This window comes from Podarcis melisellensis (assembly GCF_964234715.1).
Source record: "Podarcis melisellensis genome assembly, chromosome: 18".
NCBI classification, from domain to species: Eukaryota; Metazoa; Chordata; class Lepidosauria; order Squamata; family Lacertidae; genus Podarcis; species Podarcis melisellensis.
Genome location: NC_138536.1, coordinates 11,976,561 through 12,003,427, shown reverse-complemented (window position 1 = coordinate 12,003,427; position 26,867 = coordinate 11,976,561). Strand labels below are relative to the sequence as shown.

Here is a 26,867-nt window from a genome sequence, read left to right as displayed (position 1 = left end):
TGCTTTAGGGGAAGGTCTCAGAAACGGAAGAGCGCGAGGTCTGTGGGATTATTTTCTGGCTCAGATTAAATTTACTGGGTTCATAAGGCTCATCTAAAACGCCTTGAGTCTCTGAGGCCGGAAGCAGGAACAGGGTCAAAGGCTGACGAGCAGCAGCAACAAATAGCTCAGGGGCATTGGACCAACCATACCTCTCAGCTGGTGGAGGGCCTCGTCGATGGGGTCACTCCTGTCCAGATGATGCCGTTTCGCCTTGACTTGCATGAGGGCATCAAAAGACTCCCGCGCCATCCGCCGAGCAGCCATCTGGGCTCTGGAATGAGAAAGGAGGAAGAGTTAGGGAGGAGGGGGACCAGTTGGCATCCATATCGCCAAGCGGTCCTTTAGCATGATTCTTAAATCAGGGAATGAGTAAAATAAAGCAAGTAAGTCTCTTCCAACATTCAGCTTCACTGGATGCCCAAGAGTTCTACTGTTAGGAGAGAAGGAGAAAAACCTTTTCTCTATGCACAGCAGAGGGAGAGAGCTATGGACCTCACATTCTTGTTTCTGGGCTTCCCAGTGGCGTCTAGGTGGCCTGCATAAGGACAAGGGGGGTGGATGCAGCAGGGCTTTTCTTATGCTCTACCTGCTCTCAAACGCATCAGGAGACTTACGCCAGTTGTCTTCAACTGCTACCAGGCCAAAGCCTAATCGATGGTGGGTCACAGCAGCAGCATTGCCGAATGATACTAATAGTAATAATTTTTATTATTTATACCCCACCCATATGCCACCTCTCAGCCTAGCCTACCTCACAGGGTTGTTGTGGGGGATTGAGGGGGAGGGGAGGGCCATGTACGCCGCCTTGAGCTCCTTGGAGGGGGGCTAGCGATACCATAATACATACATTTTAAGAATTCATTTGTTGCGCAAATAACAAAGTACATACAATACAAACATTACACATTTCCGTACAAATGATCCAAGAAATTACCAACATAGAAAAGAGGGAAGAAAAGAAAAAGAAATAGAAAATGAGTTTGTTTAAAATAAAAAGAACCTTCCAACTACTGTATACCCGTTGTACTATTTTGCGATTTAATTTTTTAATTTAATTTAATTTTTTTACACAGTTTCCTAGAATTGTTTCTTTCCTCCTCCTTAATTCTGATTTTCTCCACCGTTGCATTATTTTACAAGACTCATTCGATGTCTGCCAGGAGACTTTTGCTACCGTAATAATTTAAGATATCCTCAACTAATGGGGAGAGAGGCCTTTGCCCAGCACCAAGACCAGTGAGCAGTGGGGGTAGCAGGAAAGGTTCTCCAAGTCGGCCAACGTGCAACCAAGGAGCCCCTCTCTGGAAGGAACCTCGGGGTCTTTGGACGGAGGTTGCCAACTTACCAGGCTCTCCCTTCAGGCACCGGCCTCAGTTCGCAGCCGGGCCCGGAAAAGTGAAAGCCGCGCTGGCCGCTTGCCCGGGGCAGCAAACTGGCTCCTCCAAGGCCGAAGAGGAGGCTGCCTCCAGGTCAGTTGGCAACCTCTGCCCTTCCTTCCCCCCCCCCCGACTCCCCCTTTTCTTTCCCCCCTCAGAGCTTTCACTTACCGAAGGCCGAATAAGGAAACGGGGGGGCGGAGTTCCCCCTTATTTAAATTAGGACAGAATCTCCCCAGCAACACGCAGCCCCGAAAGCAGGCGGGGAAGAGGGGGCTGCCACTACGCACGCGCAGAGATCCCACCGCGCACGCGCACGGAGATCTCGCGCCTCCACCCTTCGTCCCTCTTGTGCGCACGCGCAAAAGAAACACCCCCACAAACCCCGCCCCTTGCAGACGTTTCCCCGCCCACCAGCCCTAGTTATGCGCAGGCGCGGTGAAGTCCTCTCGGCCAACCTTCCGCCGCAGGGGCTCTGTCGTGAGGCGCATGCGCACAAGGTGCTTGTCAACTTTGCTCTCTTCGGGCTCAGCAGCTTTTGCAGACGGAAGCGCTTCTTTTTCTTTTTCTTTCTGCTCCAAATCATTAGTAAATCCCATTGTTGTAATTTCATGTTGTAAACCGCCCTGAGCTCTACGGATGAAGGGCAGAATGCAAATTTAATTAATAATAAGTAGTAGTGATTGCTTCCTTTTCAACAGAAACGAGGAAAAGCTGCTTTCCAAACTGGCAAGACGTAGACATGAATCCTAGAATTGCGAAGTTGGAAGGGACCCCCAGGGGTCATCCAGCCCCTGCAAGGCGGGAATCTCAGCTCCAGCCTCCAGGAGTCTCTCAGCTGGAGGAAGGCTGAAAGCTGGAGTAATGCAGCTTTGGATATTGCATCTGTGAAGAGGGGTGCAACTCGGTTAGTCTCCCAGCATGCGTTTAAAGATCCACTTCTTAAAATTAAAATAAAATTCTTCCTTTGGTGACCACTTGTAACCAAGTAAGATTGTCTTCCATGAATATGGTCTTAACGGTGAGTCCCTAAGTGACTGTGGAGGCCAATTCTGGATCCACAAGTCCTTCCACAGTGGGGACAGAGGTTTCTGGGCAAGAGTTGATCATGGAGAGGACTTGCCAAACAAGCCTTTCTCTTAGCACGTCTCTCCCTTTTGCCCTGAGTTTCTGCTTCAAAGTCTGTGACGCCTTCGGTTGAGGCTGTTCTCCAATTGGAGCACTCACAGGCCAGTGTTTCCCAGTTTTCCATGCCTATACTGCATTTTTTAGATTTACCTTCAAAGCGTCTTTAAACCTCTTTTGTAGTCCACCGGCATTATAATTACCATTCTTGAGTTGGGAATAGAGTAGTTGCTTTGGAAGACAATAATCAGGCGTCCGCACAACATAACCAGTCCAAATAAAATAATACATAAATGGCCATAGAAAACAAGCTTGTTCCATCTTCCATGTGACAGCCCTTGAGATATTGGAAGATGGCTTTCATATCTCCTCTTTCCAGGCTAAACATACCCAGCTCCTTCAACCATTCCTCATCAGGCTTGGTTTCCAGACTCTTGATCACCTTGGCCTCCCTCCTCTGCACCCCTTCCAGCTGGTCAACATCCTTCTCAAATTGTGGTGCCCAGAACTGGACCGAGCATTCCAGGTGTGGTCTGACCAAGGCAGGATAAAGTGGTCCTATGTCTTCCCTTGATTGGGACACTTGAATTCTGTTGATGTGGGAGATCAAATGCAGGAAAATCTTCCTGATGTAGAATAGAATGGATGGACTCTCCACCCAAGGACAGATATGCAACCCATTTGTGATGTCAGCTCAAAACCCCAACCTCACTTTGCAGTTGAGGGCCACCCCCCCCCCCCAGCCTTGGGTCAGCAGCCTGTTAAAGGAAAATCCTTGGGCTCACTTGGATTGCCAAACACCAGCCAAGAGTATTGGAGCAAAACAGCAGCCTGTAGGCCTGGTCTTTATTCCAAAGGCTGGTGCAACAGGACTTCCACCCACCCCATTGAAGAAGCAGGAAGAAGCCCTGAACAAAGGATGGCTCCCTTTTTATATATATGTTTCCCTTTTTACAGACAACACCTTAGTGTAGCATCACACATATATCATATATACATGACAGCTATGTCATAATCTGGGAGGGGTCTTCTGGCAGAAACCTGTTCACCAGGTTTGTTCTCATCCCTCCCTTGACCTCCAGCTCACACCCATTAAGTAACACAAAAGATGAGTATGTACATGTTCCTGTTCTCCTGGTCCAGTTAATCCAGGCATAGGCAAACTTGGCCCTCTAGATGATTTAGGACTACAACTCCCATGATCCCTAGCTAACAAGACCAGTGGTCAGGGATGATGGGAACTGCAGTCCAAAACAGCTGGAGGGCCAAGTTTGCCTATGCCTGAGTTAATCACACCCCTTTTGTCTTGACCAAGATCCTAATGAACTGAAGTTGGGTTTACTATTACCCCTGGAATGGCTACATGTCTGGCACCCAGACGTCAGGATGCCAGAGATTATCACCTAGGCCGAGGGCTGCTGGGCTCATGCTTTAGGGAGTTTGGCTGCCTTCACTCATGTCCCAAGATTCCCCCTTGGTAGCCATTTCTTTCCTGAACAGAACAAAATTGGAATGGCGTGAATCCAACGCAGTGTAGGTCTTTCAGGACCAATGTTATGTGGTCCCAGTCACTAGTCTAGTTGCCGCATTCAAGGTTAGTTGTTTCCAAGTCACCTTCCATTGCAGTAGTCCAAGCGGGAAGTAACTAGGGCATGGACCGCTCTGGCGAGACAGGGAGCAGGCAGGGAGGGTCTCAGATGGAGCTGGTAGCCCTGGACACATAATTGACCTGCGCCTCCCTACTCAGGACCATCTGAATAGTAACCAGTTTCCCAAAACCCTTGGGCTGGAGGTAACTTGTTTGCTTTTCTCGCAGGTCAGGCTAGAGACGGAAGGAGGAAGAACAAGTCCCCAGCAGTGCCCTTCTGCTGGGAGTTGCCCCTCAGTCAAGGAGACTCACAACACCCCCTCAGAGCCCCGCACGACCCCCTCACGCCTCAGCCTCCAATTCCTGGTCTCCTGGGTCCGGAAGATCTTCAGGAAAGCGCCGTCGCCGCAGCCTCCACCACAACCCAGTACCAGCAGCGGGGCGCAAGTGGGGAGGCCGCTGGCCAGGCGGCTGGGGCGGTGGATTGCCCAGTACCGCAGTCGCATCCACCCCCAGTCGATGTGACTCTGGCGCACCCCGCTTTGGAGGGGATTCAGACCTTGGGGGCCCGGTTGGGGTGTGTTGCAGGGTATTTTGCAGAAGCCAACCTTTTCCATTAAAATTCCCGCTTTCTTCTTGGCTCACAACACAACACATGAGAGTCCTTTCACATCGCCACATGGGCACCACGGGTGGTTGGAGCATTGACTGGGATGACCCTGCGACTGTAACCCTTTTTATACTACGCCTCTTCCAGTGTACAGACTTGGCCTCCCCACCATTGGGGAGGTACTATGGGGAGCGATTTAGGATTTTCACGGCACGGGAGGAGGGTGGTGCCTAAGGAGCCAGCCAGCAATAAAGGGAGTAAGTGAACTGTTTACTGGAAGAAACGGCTTCCTCAAAGGTGCCAGGCCCAATGAGCACAGCCATTCTTCTCGGCCGATCCTTCACCAGCCTGACTCACCTGTGCCTCTTGGCATCTCTCCCTTCGAGGCTGAAACGCACCCTTGCTCTCCCTTCTCCACCGCTGGAGGCAGCAAGCTCCTAAATACCAGTTGCTGGGATCGCAGGTTGTAAGGCAAGGCCAGGATGCTGGGCCAATGTTTGCTTGTCCTGATCCATCAGGGATCTACTTGGGCCTTTGCGTACACAGTGCTACTGTTGAGTGAACAACCCTTTCGGGGGGAGTGTCACCTCGCAGCCAGTTGGGATGAACCTGGAAGCTTCTGGGAAGCAACTTTTGGCTCTCCTTGAGCGAGACCCAGCTCAGTAGTGGGACACTTGCTATGTACGCAGAAGGCCACCGGTTCAATCTCCAGGGGAGGCGGAGGAAAGAGCCGTAGCCAAAACCCAAGGCAGCTTTTGACAGCAACTACAAAGCTAGACAAAACAAGGATTTTAGGTTGTGTGTGTGTGCGCGCTCACACGACAACGTTACACAGCCCAATGGGTGGAGTGCTGCAACTGTTCAGATAATGATGTGGTGGTAGGCGAGGGGTGGTACCTCTGTGGGGGGTCATGTTGTGCTCCTTCTGGGGTAGTTTGTCCACCTTTGGTCCCCACCTGCACCCAACTCTCACCTGTGGCTCCCAGACACTGTCAGTAGGTGACAGCAGCCACAATCCTGGGAGCAGCTTCGATTGGCTGGCTAAATCGGGTGAGGGGAGCCGATGGGTCTCAAACCTCTGTGAGTCAGGGGCTTCCCCTGCATGCGAAGCCAGGCTCCGACGGAGGGAGTGGACGAGACCAAGAGGGGGTCCAGTGGTCAAGAAGGCGCTTTCTGCATGTGCTATGGAGGGGAGTGAGGGGCAGGTGGGGCTCGTCCACCTGGGAAGGGAGCCTGTCTAGAAGAAAGCTCTGCCTTGTGGGACATCTCTGAGAGAGAAAAGGCTCAGGAGTAAGCCCTACGCAAATCCAGAGTGGAGTCCCTAAGGCGGTTGGGTGGCACATTGTCTGCCTCCTTCTGGCAACTCCTGCAGTCAAGCTGATGCCAGTCGTCTTGCTCTGCTTTCCTTTGGACCCCTCAGTGAGGCCGAGAGGGGGGTCTTGTCACCTGGGCAGCCCAGGACCCCCAGACAGGCTGCCCAGGCCCTTGCCCTGGGGAGGTCACTTCCGTGCTGCCAACACAGCCATTCACCCCTGGAGGAGACAGACAGATGCCACACACCCATCATCTCAGACCGCTGGCTGGAGGAACTTTCGATGGGGCTCCGGAGGTTCCCCCTCCCAGCTCTAAGAGGCATTCCCTGCTCTTGGAATTTTCCTTCCTCATGCAGCCAGTAGGGAATGTCTCCTCTTAGGACCAGGGAAGAGTCTCCCATCACTCCCGACTGTCTGCAATGCTGGCTGGGCTGAGGGAAGCCAGAGTCCAGTGACATCGAGAGAGCTCCTCCCTGTCTCAGCCAAACAAGCTTCTTCAGAAAGAAAAACTGAAGCCTTCAATGTGCATCTTTTATGCTCATTCCTTCACGCTGCTCCCTGCTTACATCATACCCTCCAAAATTTCTCTCATGAAAATAAGGACATCCATCCTAAGGCATGGGTAGGCAAACTAAGGCCCTGGGGCAGGATCCGGCCCAATTGCCTTCTAAATCCGGCCCGTGGATGGTCCGGGGACCAGCGTGTTTTTACATGAGTAGAATGTGCCCTTTTATTTAAAATGCACCTCTGGATTATTTGTGGGGCATAGGAATTCGTTCATTTTTTCCCTTCCAAAATATAGTCTGGCCACCCCACAAGGTCTGAGGGACAGTGGACCGGCCCCCTGCTGAAAAAGGTTGCTGACCCCTGTCCTAAGGAAAAGCAGGGCATTCTGGGATCAATCAGAAACCGGGACAGCTTCTGTAAATCTGGGACTGTCCCTGGAAAAAAGGGATACGTGGAGGGTCTGTTGCATAAATTAGTTCTTGGAAACACGCTTTGAGACCAAAGCCCCAAATGCCAGCAATCTGCTCCAGCTTCTGAGAGATTCTCCCAAGCATCTCTTAACACTCATAAGGGCTGAAAACGTGACTTTAAAAAAAGGAAGAAACGGAGGATGTGAGAGAGCCAACTTTTATCCAACTAGAATGAGAATGGTTGAGTTGGAAGAGATTCCCCAGTCCTCTAGTCCAACTTTCTGCAATGCCGGAATCTCAGCTGATGGCAATCCAAGCTCTGCTTCCAGACCTCCAAGGAAGGAGAGTCTGCAACCTCCCAAAGGAGACCATTCCGCTGTCAAACAGATCTTGCCAACAACAGAAAGTTACTCCTAATGTTTAGTTGGAATCTCCTTTCTTGTAACTATCATGAGACCAAAGAGGAGAACCGTAGAGAACAGAAATGAGACAGGCACAGGATTGCTTTAAACCAGCATCATGATGACACAAGAGGAAAAAGAACGGCCAGGGGGAAAAGGATGGCACACATCTGGAAGAAGAATGGAGGATAGGAGGGAGCAGTGGTTGCCTAATTGAAGGTGGAGAAGCCTGCCAGGCCCAGCCCTGACCTGGCAATATGGAGAGCCAGGGTAGGGCCAAAATACAGCTGTAAATAGAACAAGAGGCCTGCCAGCCTTCTCCCCCCCCCCCCACCATTGTTGCTGCTTTTTGCTCTTGGCCACTTTCATAGAAAGAGAAGCTTTCTCCGCAGGCACCACTCCATTTTCTAGGGTCGGCCAGTCAAGTTCTTGAAGCGGCAGATCTTTAAAATAACAACATAAACTGCACAGAAGACTTGGTGCAGAAAACTAAATGGCGGCGCTCCGGTGAATTTCCGGGGCCTGTGCAGCTAATGGCAGCCAAGGCCAACACCCTCCTTCTCCCTTGGGCTGCGTTTATTCCTGTCTGCAAGTCCATCTTGCTCTCTGCTCATCCCCACCGCTTCCAACCCCCCGTTTCCCGGCGTCTCTGGGTGTCAACGCGCCAGGCTGCCCTTCTGGCCCGTCCAGAGCTCCCTCAGCTCCACCTGGCAGCCCAGGTCCCTCAAGGCGGCCTTGGCCACGTCCTCGCACGTCCGGTGGGCGGCCCGGGCCTCGGCGATCAAGTCCTCAGCGCCCATTTCCAGAATGAGCTGGGAGAAATCCTGAGTGTGGGAGACGAGGTTGCGGATCAGCATGCAGGCTTGTTTCTGGATCGAGAAAGAGAAAAATGGCAAACGATTCACTTCGTTAGCAGAAGAAAGCGCCCAGCGTCGCCTGGGAACTCTGAGAAGCAACAACAAAAATATCAGTGCCGTTTCGATTCAAAATGATTCAAAATGTTGTATCCGAACGTAGGCCGAAACCTGCGCCTTGATCTCAAGGACCACTATGCAATTTTTGAATAAGATCAGCACCATTTTGAAAGGTTCTGCTCACCACCTTGAGTCAAAACTTGTTACCCTATGCAGGCAGAAAACTGCTCCTTGATCTCAGAAACCATCATGCAGACGTTGCCTATGATACCTTAAGAGGCGTCCAAATGTAAGGGGCGAGGAGAGAAACAGCTCTCCAAAATATATGGCCCCTTAAACAACATTGATATACCTCCTAAGTGGTTTTCACTTCATGTAATTGTAAATTATTTACAAAATTATAATGTTCGCAATACTAGTAAAATCAACAGTGTGTAAAAAATGGTATATAATATTGCACTCTAGGGATTCATTGTGTGGTTTTCCAGTATGGTGTTAAGATGTTTATGTTAATTTCAGTGGGCCTTCTCTGAGTAGGACTAACACTACTACCCGCCTCTCTGGCTGGGTTTCCCCAGTCGCTTTGGGTGGCTTCCAACACACATAAAATCAAAATAGAACGTCAAACATAAAAAGCTTCCCAATACAGGACTGCCTAAGTCAGATAGTTGTTTATCTCCTTGACGTCTGATGGGAGGGTTTCCACACGGAGGGTGCCACCACCGAGAAGGCCCTTTGCCAGGTTCCCTGTGCTGAGGCTGTTTAGGGCTTTCAAGGTCAGCATCAACACTTTGAATTGTGCTCGGAAACATACTGGGAGCCAATGTAGGTCTTTCAGGACAGGTGTAATATGACCTTGGTGGCCACTTCCCGTCACCAGTCTAGCTGCCACATTCTGGATTAGTTGTAGCTTCCGGGTCACCTTCAAAGGTAGCCCCACATAGAACGTATTGCAGTAGTCCAAGTAGGAAATAAACGGAGCATGCACCACTCTGGCAAGACAGTCTGCGGGCAGGGAGGGTCTCAGCCTGCATACCAGATGGAGCTGGGAGACAGCTGTTCTGGACACAGATTTGACCTGTGCCTCCATGGACAGCTGTGAGTCCGAAATGACTCCAAAGCTGTGCACCTGGTCCTTCGGGGGCAGTTGCCCCCTTCAGGACCAGGGAGTCCCCCACACCTGCCTGCCCCCTGTCCCCTGTCCCCCAGAAACAGTAGTTCCAACACCAGACGCAGCCCATCTTATACCCTTTTGGGAAAGCAGGCTTGATACCTTCAAGGCAATTGTGGTTACGCCAGGGCAGAGGGTGGGTGAAAGAGCGACTCCTGTCTCTTACAGCGCAAGATTGTTACCTGCACGCCAGCTTCCTTGGGGTGCATCTTCATGGCCTGCAGCGCTGCCAAGGCCCCGCCCCCTTCCATGATGACCCGGCAGTTCTCGGGCTTCCGCAGCGCCAGCATGCACAAGGCTGCACAACTCTGCTCACACACCTGAGGGCAGAAACACAGGCAGCCATGTTCAACCAACTGACAACACACTTGCATTTTTATTATATAGCAAGATTGACGCCACTCTGGCATTTTATTGTACAGTAAAGGAAAGGAACTGGGAGCAACCAAGGAGAGCCAATGTGGTGTAGTGATTAAAGCAGTGGTTTTCAACCAGTGTGCTCTGGCACCCTGGGGTGCCTTGAAGGATGATCAGGGGTGCAGCGGGCAGCACTGCCCTCTGTCCCTCTTTCCTTCCCTCCCTCCTCTGATGCCCTCTTGCACCTCTGCCTCCCAAAGGCTTGCACAGCTGTTTGTTGCAGCAGCCCGGCTATAAAGCTTCCCAGGGGAAAGGGGCCTCTGGGAGGCATCTCTCTTTGGGGCAGCGGGGGGCAGCTCAGAGACCAGGGGTGTCAGCAGTGGCTGCCTAGAGGACTCCCAAGAAGAGGGGGGAGGAGGCTGAGGGAACACACAACAAGGGAAAGTGCTCAAAAAGGGATGAGGGGCTGCTGGTTCACCAGGAAAGGGGGCAGCCCCACAGGGGTGCCGCAGAAAGAATGTAGTTGGTCAAGGGAGTCGTGGACTCCAAAATGTTGAAAACCTCTGGGTTAGAGGGTCAGTATAGGACCCAAGAGACCCCTCCCAATTAGGCCATGAAGCCCACTGGGTGACTCTTCTTCTTCTTCCTCTTCTTTAGTGATCACTCATACTCGAGTAAGATTGTCTTCCATAAACACAGTTTTAAATGTGAGTCCATAAGTTACTGTGGAGGCCAATTCTGGATCCACACGTCCTTCCACAGTGGGGACATACTGTAGGTTTCCGGGCAGGAGTTGATCATTGTGAGGGCTTGCCAAGCGTGCCTTCCTCTTAGCATGTTTCTCCCTTTTGTTCTGTGTTCAAGCGTCTTCAAAGCCCATGACACCTTTGATAAAGGCTGTTCTTCAATTACAGCACTCGCAGGCCAGTGTTTCCCAGTTGTCTGTGTTTATACTACATTTTAAAAAGATTTACCTTGAGAGAGTCTTTAAACCTCTTTTGTTGACCACCAGCATTACGCTTTCCATTTTTTAAAGTTCAGAATAGAGTAGTTGCTTTGGAGGACGATAATCAGGCATCTGCACAACATGACCAGTCCAATGAAGTTGATGTTGAAGAATCATTGTTTCAACACTGGTGATCTTTGCTTCTTCCAGTACACTGATATTAGTTTGCCTGTCTTCCCAAGTGATGTGATTTTTTTTATGAGTTTGTGAAGTTGTTGTGCAAGTCCAATTCCGCCAACTTTGAAGACTTTGGCAGGTATTCCATCAGACCCACTGGCTTTGTTGTTTTTCATTTGGTTAATAGCTGTACACAACTCTCCCAGATTTGGAGATACTGCAAGCTCATCTCTAACGGGGGAGTTGCGGTTAAGGAGATGCTGGTAATGTTTTTTCCAATGCGGTGCAGTAGCTTCTTTATCTTTTAGTCTGTTGAGCGTAGGGGCAGATGCCACGATTTATTGGCCCATAGATGGTCTTTGTGGCTTTGTGCATCACGAGTGTCAGCTAAGTGCTGGATCTCTTGAGCTTTTTCACCAGGTGTTCTTTAGTTCTCTGGTTTTTCTTTGAACCTCAGCCTTAGCGTTGGCATAGGGTTTTTTTTCTTAGTGTCGCAGTTTCTATCTCTCCCCCCCCCCCCGAAAAATGACAACATCTTATAATGTGGCAAAGACAAGTGTAGTCAACAGATACGAAACACAGCTTGATATCCATCACTCAGATACCATCAGATACCGCCAAATGCCTTCAATGCCTGGGAGGAGAGAAAAGTCATTTTTTTAATATAAATATTTATTAAGAATTTTTTCAATAGATTATAAAAAACAAACAAAATAACATATACTTTTACAATAACACATTTTCTTCACTTCTTTGGACTTCCTCACATCTCTCGTTTCTGCATTCCGAATTTCTCAAGCTTTACCCAGCAAATTGTTACCTTATATCAACTCTTATATTAAAGTTTCCCAATATTATATCCCTAATTTCAGATAGTTTTACCCGAACCTTAAAAACTTAAACTTTGACTTCATGTTTATCCAAAATTTATCTTATCCAATTTTTCCATTTATCTTCATATTCCCTTTAACTAGTTTAATGGAACCATATTGTTATTAATCTTACATCTTTCTTAACATTCATACAATTTACAATACTTTTGTAAATAGTCCTTAATTTTTTTCCAGGCCTCCTCCACGGCCTCTTCTCCCAGGTCTCGAATTCTGCCGGTCATTTCTGCCAGTTCCATACAGTCTATCAGTTTCATCTGCCATTCTTCCAGTGTGGGCAAATCTTGAGTTTTCCAATCGCAGTTTCTATCTCTTTGCCAGATCTGAAAGGCCTTCCTTTTCTTGTCAATAATGTGTCCAATCTCACTGTCATTCTCATCAAACCAGTCCTGGTGTTTCTTGGCTTGGATAGTTGTGAATAGTTGTGTGTGAATTTGTTTTATGCGTGTAGATCAGGGCATGCTGACCAATGCACAGTCTTCCCAGTATGGCTCTCTTCCAATGGCATGAGGATCACAATGACCGGTAGAGTCTTCCTCCGCCTTCACAGCTGTTGTCACACACCACTTGTTATCTTCCACCTGTTCTGCCGTTGAGGACTTCTGGGATCATGCTTTGTCTAGCTCCTCCCCTTTGACCTTACTGCCTTGGGTGACGCTGCTTGGAGTACGAGACTCTTGACGGCTGCGTTCACAAGGGTCATAGGAACGTGCAAGCCCACTCCCCATGACAAGGTGATGGGCTGGTTGGGGCCTCTCAGTCTAACCCCCTCACATCATGGTCGTGAGGGTTACACCTGTAGAGGTGAACGACCTAACACTGCTTTAAGCTGCTTGGAGGAAGAGGCGGGATAAATGCAACAGACCAGCCAATAAAAGGAAGCTTCCTCTACCGACGCCCACTCACCAAAGGGCTGCCGAGGTGCCGAGTCATGGCCAGCACGATGAGGTCTGTCCCTCCGGCATTGACGATGGCGTCCTTCACGTCGTCGTTGCCCGCGATCGCCTGGATGGCGCTCATCACCTGCTTCACCAGGTCCTACAATCCGCAGCGGAAGGGCAAAGACCCAAGGCGTGAAAACAGGTTTGGAAAGAAAGCCACACGGTCGCAGAGTTGGAAGGGACCCTGGGGGTCCTCTAGTCCCACCCCCTGCAATGCAGGAATCCCGGCTCCAGCATCCAGGACAGACGGCCAGCCCACCAAGTCAGCTAAAGTTTGGTTCTGGGGTGGAGAAGCAAACACTAAGATACTGTAAAAACAAATATATTCTCTTTTTTAGGGGAGCGGCTGTAGCTTCAAGGCAGAGCATCTGCTTCCCAGGAGTCTAGATTCAGGCAGGTGGTCTGATGCAGTCGGAATAAAAAACACCTTAGAGACCAACTCAGGGGGATCTGAAGAAGTGTGAATGCACACAAAAGCTTCTACCCAGAAGAAACTTAGTTGGTCTCTAAGGTGCTAATGGGCATTTATTATTATTATTATTATTATTATTATTATTATTATTATTATGACTCCTTTCCAAGAAGATGATGAAGATTTCTATACTGCCCTCCATCTGAAGATCACAGGGCAGTTTGCAATATAAGAACACAAGAAATACTATAATAACAAACAAAGACTCCCCCACGCAAAGTTTAAAAGGCTCCCCCCCCCCCCCGTTCTTTTCATTATTAATATTACCCAACGCAAGCCCACGAAAATTAGAATGGTCAAGTCTGTGCTGCAGTTGGGACAGCCTCCCTAACGCTTTTGGCTTTTATGTATCTGAAAATCCCTTTGCTTTTAGCTGCTTTTGCCAAAAAAAAGGGGGGGGTAGTTTTGGAGCATTGGTGAGAAAACTCTCAAAAGTCCCTGATCCTGTTGGAATCATTTTTCTGAAATCAACTTTTTCAGGAGGAGTTTGGTCTCAGATTTCCTTTCAAACAAAACACAGACCAAGAAAAACTTTAAAGAAATGCGTGAAAATGAGTTTAATCCCTGGCATTTCTGGAATGTCCCCTGGAACTCCTGGGGAACGGCTGCCAGCCAGTGTTGGTAATACTGAGCTAGATGGATTGCTGGCGCAGTGCAATATGAAGATGCTGCCTAGATTTTTAGTCCTTCAGAATAATGAGGACCGAAATCCTGATTTATTTCGATCCATGGTGTATCCACGGATCAGGCCATCCCTGCCTGGAGTGCCGCTACCAGTCAGAGTAGGCACTACTGGGTTGGACAGACACAGTGATCTGACATGGCAGCTACCTACATTCGTAGTACCTGGTGGTCAATGCAGTCGGCCAGCAGCGCCACCATGAAGTTTAAACCGCCCAGGTCCACAATCTCCTGGCAGAACTCGTTCCGGACAGAGAGGCGCCCCAGAGTGGCACAGATCTCCCTCAGGACGCTGCAGTCGTCGGGGAAGGCTGAGAGGAGAAGGAGGAAGAGAAAGCGAGATGGTTTGTGAATCGTACCTGGATTGTGAAAAGTAAAAGTGAGCTTTTGGGCTTCATACATGCAGAAGGAAAGAAAAGGAATTTGAAAAACGGCAATTACTGATTCATTGAGGATTTGATGATTTGTGGAGTAACCTCACTTGTAGATAAGAATAAGAGTGAGAAGAAGAAGTTATTATTTATACCTGGCCCATCTGGCTGGGTTTCCCCAGCCACTCTGGGCGGCTTCCAAAAAAGATTAAAAATACAACAAGCAGAAGTCATTAAAAACTTCCCTAAACAGGGCTGCCTTCAGATGTCATCTAAACGTCTGATAGTTGTTTATTTCCTTGACATCTGATGGGAGGGTGTTCCACTGGGCAGGTGCCACTACTGAGAAGGCCCTCTGCCTGGTTCCCCGTTAACTTGGCTTCTCGCAGTGAGGGAACCGCCAGAAGGTCCTCAGCGCTAGATCTCAGTGTCTGGGCAGAACAATGGGGGTGGAGACGCTCCTTCAGGTATACTGGGCCGAGGCCGTTTAGGGCTTTCAGGGTCAACACCAACACAGCTGCCCATTCAGGACCAGGGAGTCCCCCACACCTGCCCGCCCTCTGTCTCCCAAGAACAGTACTTCTGTCGTGAAGTCAATTCTCAATATTGCAAATGTTAAAATATCGTACGTGCAGGAATTGGCAAGAGCCGATGGTTCAGAACAAGCAAGTTTAATGGAATGAGCATTGGAAACAACCCGGGAAACAAAGCAGCAACAAGAGGAAACCTTGCGTGGAGTGTGGGAAACCTATTTTGGGGGAAATGGCGTTGAATTTGGAAAATCAATAAAAAGTATTTGGCAAAAAGCCGACAACACCCCAAACCGCTTCTTGGTTGTCTTTGATTGTCGTTGGAAAGACAGAGAGGGAGGTCTTGCCTCCGGTAACGCTAGAGTCGAATTCCCCCCTCCCTCTGGCCTGATCCAGAAGGGCTCTCCTTGCATCCCCCTGGGTGGGGAGGAAGGGGCGATGCTCCTACCTTTGGCGGCTTCGATGAGGACCCTCAGTCCGCCGTGCTCCGTCACAATCATCTTGGCGTGCTCGTGGGCATGGCCAAAGGGCACCCGGATATCGTCATCGAAGGTCATGAATCGCAGCCCCGCGCAGGCCTCCCGGACCACATCGGCCCGGTCCCCATGGCGGACAACGGCCCTGACCAGCAGGGAGAGGACGCCGCCTTTCACCAGGTCCTGCCGGTTCTGCTCGTGCTTGAGGGACGCCTGCCGGACGCAGCGGATGGTGGCCAGGGTCAGGTCGCCATCATCCTGCTGCTCCCGCAAGACCCGCAGGAGCAGCTCCTGCCCGGGGGCATCGAGGAAGTCAGGCTGGCCGTCCAGGAGGGCGGAGAGGGCGCGGAGGGCTTTGAGGAGGGAGCAGCCTTCCTCACAAGCCAGGCGGCAGGCGGCCAGCACGGCAGGATAAGCGCCCTTCTGCCCCGCCAAGTAGCGGACGGCCATCTCCTGCCGGCACTGCTCCGCAAAGCTCACCAGCAGCTCGTCCACCGCGCCTGAGTCGCCATCAGCAACTGCCTTCTGCAAGGAGTCCAGCGTCTGCGGAAGGAAAGGAGTGAGTAGGGCTGGGCAATAGCGCGTTTTCAACATCGCGGGAAAACGCCAGCTACACACCCGTAGATCACAATGGCTGCTATAAGGACGGGGCTGGTTTATAACATTGCGATACCTTTTGCACCTGGCTAGGTGAAGATGGCTGGGTGCCAGGAAGGAGCCTGGTCTCTCCACCACCTGGAGGTGCCTGCCTGGGGGTCCTTGGGTTTGGGCTGTTTTCACACACACATACCCCATCCTGTAGAACTCCATTTTATCGGCACAATCAGAATGAATTTCAGGAACCCAAAAGCCCTATTAAAAAATATGACCTTCGAGCCGTCTGGCCCCCAAATGGCAAGTAGGCATTCCATTCTGCCGACCGTAACCCTGGTTTATATATTTGACCTTCTGATGCTTTGGGCCCTAGGGACCTGCTTGACACGGAGTCAGACCATTGAGCTCAGTATTACAGAACAGGTGCTGCCTACCCACTGAGATGGGCTCCTTTCCTAAGGAACAAACCAAGATTCTAGTGCTCATGGTTTTGATTAAAGCCCTGGTTTAAATAGGAATACAGTCATACCTCGTGTTGCGTTCCACTCTTCTTACGGACTTTCAGCTTACGAATGTGGCAAACCCAGAAGTGTTTACTTCTGGGTTTGCCACCCGTGCATGCGCAGAAGAGGCGCTCTACTTGCGGACTTTTCGGGGTGCAAACGGCACCCCGAAACGGATTAAGTCCGCCACTAGAGGTACCACTGTAGAGGGAACATTCCCAGCCCAACTTCAGGATGCCCAGGATTCAGCCTGAGGTCCTTGTAGTGCCACTGGGCCACGGCCCCTTCCCAAAGCGACCCCTGGGGTTTCCTCCTTTCTTGGGTGGCCCCAGGCACCCTTCTCACCTGCAAAACAGCATGCTGTGGCTCTTGCCCACCCACAGAGGCGGAATTGGGGGCTGTCTTCACTATGTTGCTTAAGTCAACACCTGGAGAAAAGACACGGAGCGGTGGGGGCAATGAGTAGGGGTCCTTAGTAGGGATTCCTAGAACAGCAGAGAAGGCTGTGCCATCTCAGGTCTTCCCAGCCAGTTAAAAACATCTCTTCGCAAAAACCACACCTTGAGACTCAAACTGCTGGACGGCTTCGATCACGGCCTCTTCCGGATCCATGCCAAGGTCGCTGATGTTCTCCTGCACAACATCGTCAAAGGTCTCCTGGGTGATCCGCTTGGCCGCCATTCCGACCTGCGGGACAAGAGTTTTACATGGTACCCCGAGGGACATCTAGTCCAACCCTCTGCAATGCAGGAATCTCTCCTCAAGCATCCATGACAGACGGACGGCCGCCCAACCTCGGCTTCCAAACCTCCAAGGAAGGAGCGTCCACAAGAGAACGGTTTACGTATGGTGGTGTGTGTTCTTCTTAAAAAAGAAATATACTGTATAGGATCCCCAAAGAAAGGGGAGGAGCGTAGCTGAGGGGCTAGAGCACCCAATTTGCCTGCAGACAAGCTCAGCCTCAGTCCCCAATGACCAGTCCGTGGGCCGTGAGAGATATTGGCTGAAACTCTGGAGAGCCACTGCTGGTCAGCGTATACAATACTGAGCTAGACTGACCAAGGCAATCACTTATGCGCCTGTCAGTGCTAGAAACTCAGATATATAAGCTAAGTGCCAAATGGGTCCTTAAACCAAGGCTGCAGTCGCTAAAGAGTTTAAAGAGGTCGGAACAGGTCAATAGACGTGTGGACTGTCCCTGGATCAGGGGACTTTTCTTCTTAGAGTTCTCAAAGCTCTTAACCTCGCTCAAGGTTGTCCTCTGAACTAGCCAGATGTTTAACTGAAAATCAATCACAGTCAATGCATAAAGTAAGACTTTAGAGCCGTCTTGTCCCAAAATGGCAACTAGACATTCTGCTTATTTTTAACCCAAAGAGCTCATTGTGACATACAAACGTCTCCCCGCCCCTTCCCTTTTTATCATCACATCAGCCCTACCAGGTAGGTTAGGCTGAGAGAAAGCTGTAACCTCGGTTTAAGGTGCGATTTGGTGGTTAGCTTACATGTCTGAGTTTCTACCACTGCTTGGAAGTGTCCAATGGAACGCAGGGGGGGGGGTCTTTTCTGCTGAGCAATCAGTTTCAGATTGTGCATGAACAAGACATTCTTTCATGCAGAAGGCGGGAAGGATAATCAGCAGCACAGATCTGAAAACTAAAATCCTCCCTTTCCAAATGGTGCATCCTGCCTGAATATCCCCCATGAATTTCCTTTTCAGAAGATCTGCAGCCTGAGGTTTTTCAGACCTTTTAAAAAGCTGATCTGTTTTCCCCTTGCTGCTAATAGAAGGTTTTATTGTACTGTATGTGCTCCCATAGCTTTTGAATGGCATTTTAAAATGTAGCCTGCTAGGCCCTGTTGACTTTTGTTCATTGTTTTATGATATTTGGATTATTTTGCATTAATTTTATTTTTAAAGATCTGTCGGTCTCTGGAAGATTTGCAATGACAATTAAATAAATTATTTTTAAAAAGTCAAGGTCAGGGCTCAGCACTGGTGCAGGGGAGTGGGGGGTGAAATAACATACAGAAGCATTGATCAGAATGCCTGCTTTTAGTTTATTTTGATTTTTTGTTTGTTTGTTGTTGTTGTTTAGTCATTTAGTCGTGTCCGACTCGTGACCCCATGGACCAGAGCACGCCAAAAATAATGATAAAAATATTATTTTTAGTTGATTATAAACGTCAGTCTACCGTGGCTGGCAGCAGGCACCCAGTCTTAGAAGCTGGCCTGAAAGCTGGGCTCAAAGATAACCAGCTGCTTCCCCAAACCGCTGGAGCTGAAATGCCTCCAAGGGCTCAAATATTGTTATATATTATTATCATTATTTGGTTACGACCCCCGAAGCACAACCTGATTACCAGAACGCAGTATGAAGAGCAGTCTCCAGTCCTCACGACCCCTCCTCCTCCTCCAGCCCCGAAGACGCAGCCTGAGAGGCAGCTGGGCCTCTGAGCATCCGCAGAGTGCCGGCGAGCCCACCCTACTCCTGCCACCCACCACCAACGGCTTCCGCCCCTGACTGGGCCGGGGGACCCCGGGGCTCTGAGCATGTGCAGAGCGCAAGATTCCATTCTTGCATCACTTCACCTGGTGTGTCCCTCGGCGCTCGCCGTCCCGTCAGAGACTCCGCATTGGCAGCGAGGGTCGCTGGCGCTGCGCAAGTTTGTCTCCACGCGGCTGCCGTAGGAGAAAGGGGAAGCCGCCACAGGGAGCGCGCGCGCAGAGCGCGACCGGCCCGCCCCTTAACGGCTAGCTTAACGGCGCTGCGCGTGCGCGTCGAGGCGCTAGTCTACTGCGCCTGCGCTGGCCGTGAGGCAACCCGAACTCGGGGGGCGTCGAGCTCGCTCAGCCTTCCGTCGGGAATGGCCTCCTTAGCCTCTAATCCGCCGCCGAGGCCGCTCGTCCTCCTCGACCCAGGCGGGAGGCCTCCGTCCATTTACCACGCACGCTACTGCGCCTGCGCAGAGAAGCCGGGAGACGGAACTGGGCCTTGTGCGCGTGCGCCAGATGGAGAGCGCCCCGATTGAAAGGGCCAGGAAGAGGCTGGTAAGTTGGCAACCCCCGAAGACCCGCCTTCTTTGCGCCCTAGGCTGTTTCTGGCCGTGGCAGGTAGTGCTTTCAGAACTGGTGGGGAACAGTCCAATGAAGAAAGGTGGGAAGGGAGTGGACATGTTTAGCCTGGCCAGGGTAGAAGATGCCCCATTTGTGGGCAGAAGCCCTCCGCCCACGCAACCCTGCATCTCCAAGGTTAACACAAGGCTGCCAGGGTGCCCGGTTGGTGGTAACCCAAGACAAGGCAGTGGCTTCCCGTTTGTGAGATGCCCTCACTCGTGAGGTGCATCCGTCTCCCTCGCTATTAGCTTCTATGAGAAATTTAAAGGTATCCCTGTTTAAACAAGGTATTTGGGAGTTGAAAGCCCTGCCCTTGGCAATTCTGAAGTTGTTTGGAGGGCCGCTGATTGCTTTTAGGATTTGTTACCTGTTTTTAGAATAATTTTAATTTGCTGGCTTTTATGTTTTGTTATTGAAGTTTCAGTGGATATTGGCAACACCAAGGATGTGTGCAGAAGGAGCCCAAATGGGAAGAAACGCCTTGATCCCGAGAGAGACGCTGACTCGGACCGTCCCTGAGCTTAGACCATGAAACCTACAAGAGCGACACGTTGGGAGACTCTGGATGCCTCAAGGAGGTGTGTGGTGGACAGAGGAGGAGGGAAGACAAAGGACGGCCTTGCAGGGTCAGGCCAGGTTGCAGGGGATTCTGGGAAGTCTCGCCCCTCTTCCCAGCACTGATGGTGAATTGTTTTCTTTTCTCACAGGTCAGATCAGCGAAGGAAGGTGGGAAAAAGAATCCCCAGCGGGGGTCATCTGCTCGGAGCCGCACCCCCGTCAAGGAGACTCCTGGTACCCCATCAGAGCCCCACAAGACTTACTTGTGTGGCGGCGGCAAGGACATGCCCCTGGGCGACCATCAGAGGCCTGCCCGACCCCCTCACGCCTCACTCAGTTCCCCTGTCTCCGCCTGCCCAGCGGCCTCGGTTCTGCTTGCGCCCCTCTGCTGGTGCTTGGTTGCACTGGTGGCGGTGCTTTTTGGAAAACCCGGTGGCTGCTGGTGCTGGGATAGTGGCCGGGGAAGCAGTGGTGTTTCCTCATCCTCAAAGTGCCTCTGGGTGCATGCAGCTGCTGTGTTGGCGAATCCACTGCCTCAGCCGCGTGCTGCGCAGCCTCCTTTCTGCTTGCGCTCTGCTGGTACCGGTGCTGGGTTCCAGCGGTGGCGCAGGTGGTGGCCCTTTTTTAAAGGCCTTTTGGACACAGGTGATGAGGGAACGCAGGCCAAGGCACGAGGGGGTCTTGGGACTCCTTTTCCTGCTTTCCATTTCTAGCCTGACAATTCACCTCCAGATTCTGGGAAACTGCCATGATCATTAATCAGTCTATCAATTAAATCAATCTGTATGCCGGCCTTCATCGGAAGCTCTCGGGGAGGCTTGCAGCATAAAAAGACAAAATAGAAAAACAGCATGCACATTAAAAACAAAAACAAACTCATAAGCCAACCTCCCAATCCACAAGCATGTTTAAAAGGCCATGCATTGTTTAATTAGCCAAAGGCCTGGTTCTAGAGCAGAAAGGCTGGGCACCTCTCAGAATCCAAACTCACCCCGCACCCGACCTGCTTCGCATCTCCAGCAGCCTCCAGGCTGTCAGAACAAACACTGATGGCTCCCGCCTCCTTTCTGGGCTGGGCAGAGAGTGCTGGTCCTGCTCATCTGACCTTCAAAGATGTTTCTTCTTTTTTTTGCACTTCCATGCCTTGATAGGCGAGGGAGGGCTGCTGTGGGGTTGCCGGCCCGCAGGAGAGGTTCTCCTCCTTGTTCACCTGGAAACGCATGCAAACAGATAACTTACAAGATAAATACTGAACCAAAAGCAACCTAAGAAAAATAACTTTTTTTGTTAATGACGGGATGAACCACTCATTCAATTGTATCACCTCTTCCAGTTCCAGATAAATATATAGATGATGATATTTATTATTATCATCATCATCTATATACTTAGACATATTTCTGGACATCTTTTTGAGGCAATTTTGTGCCCCACCCCTCACCTGCGCCCCTGGCGGGGGCCCATCTCACCACCCCCTAGCTAGGGCCCTGCCTGGACCACAGAGAAATTATAAAACTATAGGGATCTCTAAATCAGGCCTTCCTCCTCCACCCCCAAGATCACTGGGAAACACTTCCCCTGCCACACAAGGTCACAACATACCTCCAGATTTTGCTGGGTTTTCCTGCACCGCTGGGCTGCTGCTGGTTCCCCAAACCACGGCCCTGCAAAGGAAGAAGGACATTGTACTCTCTAGGGGGGCAGAACAAGCACCCCTGCCAGGCTGCCCATGCCCACGTCACCACAGGCTGCCTACCTGCTCCTGCCTGGGCACCTGACCCCTGGCTTGGAAGGAGGGGGGCGAGGGGCTGGGGCAAGACGGGACTGCAACCCCCCCAACCCAGCCCTGTTTCACTCAGGTCAGCGCCATGACCTCCCTGCAAATGTGGCGAATGAATTCCCATGGAATTAACCTACCACAATCTCCAATGTTTCTTTCAGTGGCACACCAGCCTCCTTCATGGTTTGCCGTCTCAGCAGCCTTTTATGTCCTAGGAGGCAGAAAGGAAAATACAAAACAGAGGAAGAGGTTACATGGCTCCATGGCTCACCTGAATTAATGGAATCCTCTTGCTGCCAAGTTGGGAGAGACCCCCTTCTTTTGGCATTGAACGGCCACATGCTCAGAGCGATGGCGGCTGTGTCCAGCTCAGCTTCAGCCCCCTCCTCATGCCCCCTTCTAGAACCCAACCCAGCCCTGTTTCACTCAGGTCAGTGCCATGACCTCCCTGCACATGTGGGGAATGGATTCCCCATGGAATTAACTTACCACAATCTCCAATGGTTGACTCCAGTTCACTCCAGCCTCCTTCATTGTTTGGCGTCTCAGCAGCCTTTTATGTCCTAGGAGACAGAAAGGAAAATAAAAAACAGGAAGAGGTTACAGGTGGGAAAATGTCTGGGAATCCCAAAGTCTAAACTCAGAGACCTAGACTCAGGATCCAGCCTGGACCTCAACCGTTCCCTGTTCCCTCCCTGTGTCCTATTAAAGATTGTAAGCCCCTCGGGGCAGGACCGTTTCAATGAAGGGTCATGTGCAGTGATGGCGCAAATAAATAATTTGGAAGTAATTTCACCAGGCTCCTGCCCCATGCAAGCTGAAGCCTGCTAGGCGCCTTTCCTGAATACTCCAAAGCCAAGCCCTGGCTCCGTGGCTCACCTGAATAAAGAGAATCCTCTTGCTGCCAAGTTGGGAGAGACCCCCTTCTTTTGGCATTGAACGGCCACATGCTCAGAGCGATGGCGGCTGTGTCCAGCTCAGCTTCAGCCCCTCCCCCCTCGTGCCCCCTTCTAGAACCCATCACTCTCAACCGACTCTCCCCTGCCCCCCCCTTCAAACTCCCTTTCCAAGCCTCCTTCCATCTTCCGTCTCCACCAGAATTCCACTCTCTCTCTTCCCCCTCCCTCCCTGCTTGACATTCCCTTTGGAATTGTAATAGCATCACCTCACAATAATAATATTGCCACTCATCTCCTCTAGGCCTCCTACCTTCAATATTCATCTTTCTCTCCCAACTCTGTCCTCTGGCAGGCATCCCCCTTGCAGGGCATTATCAGGCTTGCTTGCAAAGCAGCACTTTGCGACATCAGCTGGCAAACGGGGGCCAGGCTGCTGGGTTGTCCAGCAGCTGAATAAAGAAAAATAAAACCAGACTTGGAGAGGCGAGGGAGGGCTGCTGTGGGGTCCCTGGCCCGCAGGAGAGGTACTCCTCCTGTTCAGTGGGAAATGCATGCAAACAGATAACTTACAAGATAAATACTGAACCAAAAGAAACCTAAGAGATTTTTTTTTTAATGACTGGATAAACCACTCATTCAATTGAATCACCTCTTGACTGATTGCTTGGAGGAGTTCCAGATAAATATATAGATGATAATATTCATTATTATCACCTCTATATTTAGACATGTTGATGGACAAATTTTGGAGTCGATTTTGTGCCCCACCCCTCACCTGCACCCCTGGCGGGGGCCCACCTCACCACCCCCTAGCTAGGGCCCTGCCTGGACCACAGAGAAATTATAAAACTATAGGGATCTCTAAATCAGGCCTTCCTCCTCCACCCCCAAGATCACTGGGAAACACTTCCCCTGCCACACAAGGTCACAACATACCTCCAGATTTTGCTGGGTTTTCCTGCACCGCTGGGCTGCTGCTGGTTCCCCAAACCACGGCCCTGCAAAGGAAGAAGGACATTGTACTCTCTAGGGGGGCAGAACAAGCACCCCTGCCAGGCTGCCCATGCCCACGTCACCACAGGCTGCCTACCTGCTCCTGCCTGGGCACCTGACCCCTGGCTTGGAAGGAGGGGGGCGAGGGGCTGGGGCAAGACGGGACTGCAACCCCCCCAACCCAGCCCTGTTTCACTCAGGTCAGCGCCATGACCTCCCTGCAAATGTGGCGAATGAATTCCCATGGAATTAACCTACCACAATCTCCAATGTTTCTTTCAGTGGCACACCAGCCTCCTTCATGGTTTGCCGTCTCAGCAGCCTTTTATGTCCTAGGAGGCAGAAAGGAAAATACAAAACAGAGGAAGAGGTTACATGGCTCCATGGCTCACCTGAATTAATGGAATCCTCTTGCTGCCAAGTTGGGAGAGACCCCCTTCTTTTGGCATTGAACGGCCACATGCTCAGAGCGATGGCGGCTGTGTCCAGCTCAGCTTCAGCCCCCCCCCTCGTGCCCCCTTCTAGAACCCATCACTCTCAACCGACTCTCCCCTGCCCCCCCCTTCAAAATCCCTTTCCAAGCCTCCTTCCATCTTCCGTCTCCACCAGAATTCCACTCTCTCTCTTCCCCCTCCCTCCCTGCTTGACATTCCCTTTGGAATTGTAATAGCATCACCTCACAATAATAATATTGCCACTCATCTCCTCTAGGCCTCCTACCTGGAGAATCCATCTTTCTCTACCAACTCTCACTGTCCTCTGACAGGCATCCCCCCTGCAGGGCATTATCAGGCTTGCTTGCAAAGCAGCACTTTGTGACATCAGCTGGCAAACAGGGGCCAGGCTGCTGGGTTGCCCGGCAGCTGAATGAAGAAAAATATAACCAGACTTGCAGAGGCGAGGGAGGGCTGCTGTGGGGTCCCTGGCCCTCAGGAGAGGTACTCCTCCTTGTTCACCTGGAAACACATGCAAACAGATAACTTACAAGATAAATACTGAACCAAAAGCAACCTAAGAGATTTTTTTTTTTAATGACTGGATAAACCACTCATTCAATTGTATCACCACTTGACTGAATTTGTGTTTACCTCCTGCCCTTCCAAGCCACTACAGTTGCCCTACAAGCCCTGCTGGGCACCTCTCTCACCCCACACCCTTCCTGCTTCCTCCTCCAGCATCCTTCTTGCTGTTGCAGCACACATTCAGGGCTCCCGCCTCCTCCTAGACCAGTGTTTCCCAAACTTGGGCCTTCAGCTGTGTTTGGACTACAGTTCCCATCATCCCTGACCACTGGTCTTGCTAGCTAGGGATGATGGGAGTTGTAGTCCCAAAAGAGCTGGAGACCCAAGTTTGGGAAACACTGTCCTAGACTACATTCAGAGATGAAAAAGCAACAGAGCGTAAGATCCTCCTTTTGCTGCAAATTAACTGTTTATGAATACAGATTCAAGTCCCAGAAAGTGCCTGCAAAAAACAAATAGCTTTTTCCTTTGAATATAAAAACAAAACAAAACTACACAATATTTTAAGAAAGGAAGAGGATTCACTCCAGGCTGACAGGCTCCACCGAGAGGCCCTGTTTCATGGATGCTTTTGTGGAGATTCCTGCATTGCAGGAGGGTTGGGCTAGTTGACCCTTCCAATTCTATGATTCTGTGTAGTTCCCGCTACATATAAAATGGTTTGGTATTTTTACAGGGGAGATCGGATCAGTTCTAGAAGGGTTAGGCCAGAGGCTGAGTGCCCAAACTGCAACCCAAAACCCACTTATTTCTTGCAAAGTGCCAACATGGCAGTTTAACCTGTATAACAGTTTTTATGTGTGTTTCACGCTTCTTCTGTATGACTGCTGTTGTGATAAATAATCCTTCATAAAAGTTACTGCCTTACATTCTTCATTAAAATTATCTTGCCATTGATATATAATTTTACGGTATAACGCAGTGCTTTTTTTCTAAAAAAATATTTAGGGGTACTCTCATTTTGACACAAGAAAATCACCACCGGGGGTACAGTTCAAAGCGCCACCACAACCACCCTAGCCTGCTCCTGCTTGCAGGCAAGTAGGAGTGGGATGGAGTTGCAACCTTTTTGAGCCGTGGGCCGGTCCACCGTCCCTAGACCTTGTGGTGAGCCGGACTATTGGGGGGGATTAATGAATTCCTATGCACACTGCACATACTGTATTTGTAGTGCACAAAAAACAGGAAAACAATACAATATTTAAAATAAATGATTTTAATCATCACAAACTTATAATTATTTCAATGGGAAGTTTGGGCCTGCCAGTACGTGCTATGAGCTGGGAAACCTCATAACTTGCTTGTAAGTCCACTGTTCGTTGAAGACCCTGGCGGGGATCGAAGGAAAATGGAGTTCCTTTTTCCCAAGGATAAAATAAAGTTGGAATGAAGCAATTTGGTGTATCTGATGATTTTATACGAATTTCCAAAGTTTTTAGGCTTTTATTTAAACTAGGGAACAGTCCAGAGTAAAGAGTTTGGCATTTTGTTGCAACATTGTATCCATTTTCTGATGGGATTAACAGGATGAGGCTATCCCATTGTTCTTGCTGCGGGGAGTCCACTCAGCTGTTTAATGAGGCGTAGATTTTAGCTATCAATTCTGATATTTGTGGTATTTTTTCTGTTTTCCAATTTTTTGCCACTAATAATATGGCCACTGCTGTTGCTTAAAGAAATACAGTACATTCCTTCTGTCCTTGGGATGTCACTAGTTATTAAGCCTAGCAAATATGCTTCTTGCTTTTTAGAAATTGAACTCTTGAATATATTTTTAGGCTCTTCATGTACCAATGTCCAAAATCGTATGATCAGCTTGCACCCCCCACACACATGTGGTACATCGTCCCTACCTCTGATTCGCATTTCCAACAGAGATTTGAGTGTTTTTTGTAAATCCTTGCTAATTTTACTGGAGTGAGATACCAACGGTAAAACATCTTCATTATATTTTCTTTTATCAAATTGCAAGCCTTAATATCGGTTCTCCATTGCTTTTACCATCTATCTAGATGAATTGTCTGGCCTAGATCTTGTGACCATTTTATCATTGTTTCTTTTATTATTTCATCTTTCAGTTCCCATTCCAGGAGTAAACTATA

At 50.1% G+C, this 26,867-nt stretch overlaps 2 protein-coding genes and 1 long non-coding RNA gene across 5 annotated transcripts in view; 1 reads left to right on the top strand and 2 right to left on the bottom strand.

Annotated features, from left to right (window-relative positions):
* The window catches only part of LOC309361083 (uncharacterized protein), a 40,130-nt gene extending 21,004 nt beyond the window's left edge, over positions 1-19,126 (bottom strand). Inside the window, exons 1-11 of the mRNA XM_081896032.1 lie at positions 18,989-19,126; positions 16,956-17,082; positions 16,741-16,823; positions 15,271-15,841; positions 14,087-14,232; positions 12,734-12,865; positions 9,640-9,777; positions 8,030-8,241; positions 4,444-4,671; positions 1,590-1,766; positions 192-313 (exon numbers count right to left, since the gene is read on the bottom strand). Of these exons, the coding sequence (XP_081752158.1) occupies positions 192-313; positions 1,590-1,766; positions 4,444-4,671; positions 8,030-8,241; positions 9,640-9,777; positions 12,734-12,865; positions 14,087-14,232; positions 15,271-15,841; positions 16,741-16,823; positions 16,956-17,076 (1,930 nt within the window). The 5' untranslated portion in view covers positions 17,077-17,082; positions 18,989-19,126. The remainder of the gene's footprint in view (positions 1-191; positions 314-1,589; positions 1,767-4,443; positions 4,672-8,029; positions 8,242-9,639; positions 9,778-12,733; positions 12,866-14,086; positions 14,233-15,270; positions 15,842-16,740; positions 16,824-16,955; positions 17,083-18,988) is intronic.
* The window catches only part of SLC25A42 (solute carrier family 25 member 42), a 102,421-nt gene continuing 78,425 nt past the window's right edge, over positions 2,872-26,867 (top strand). Inside the window, exon 1 of the mRNA XM_081895812.1 lies at positions 2,872-3,085. The gene's annotated coding sequence lies outside the window, so the exon portion shown is untranslated. The remainder of the gene's footprint in view (positions 3,086-26,867) is intronic.
* LOC309361007 lies at positions 20,223-25,908 on the bottom strand. Of its 3 annotated transcripts, XR_014164282.1 has the most exons (5): positions 25,103-25,907; positions 23,554-24,958; positions 22,296-23,346; positions 21,541-21,944; positions 20,223-21,336 (listed from the first exon to the last, which is right to left on the bottom strand). It is a non-coding gene; the product is annotated as an uncharacterized lncRNA (long non-coding RNA). The 3 variants fall into 3 exon arrangements; XR_014164280.1 differs by having other exon boundaries at positions 22,296-24,958; positions 25,103-25,908; XR_014164281.1 differs by having other exon boundaries at positions 21,541-21,735; positions 22,341-24,958; positions 25,103-25,908.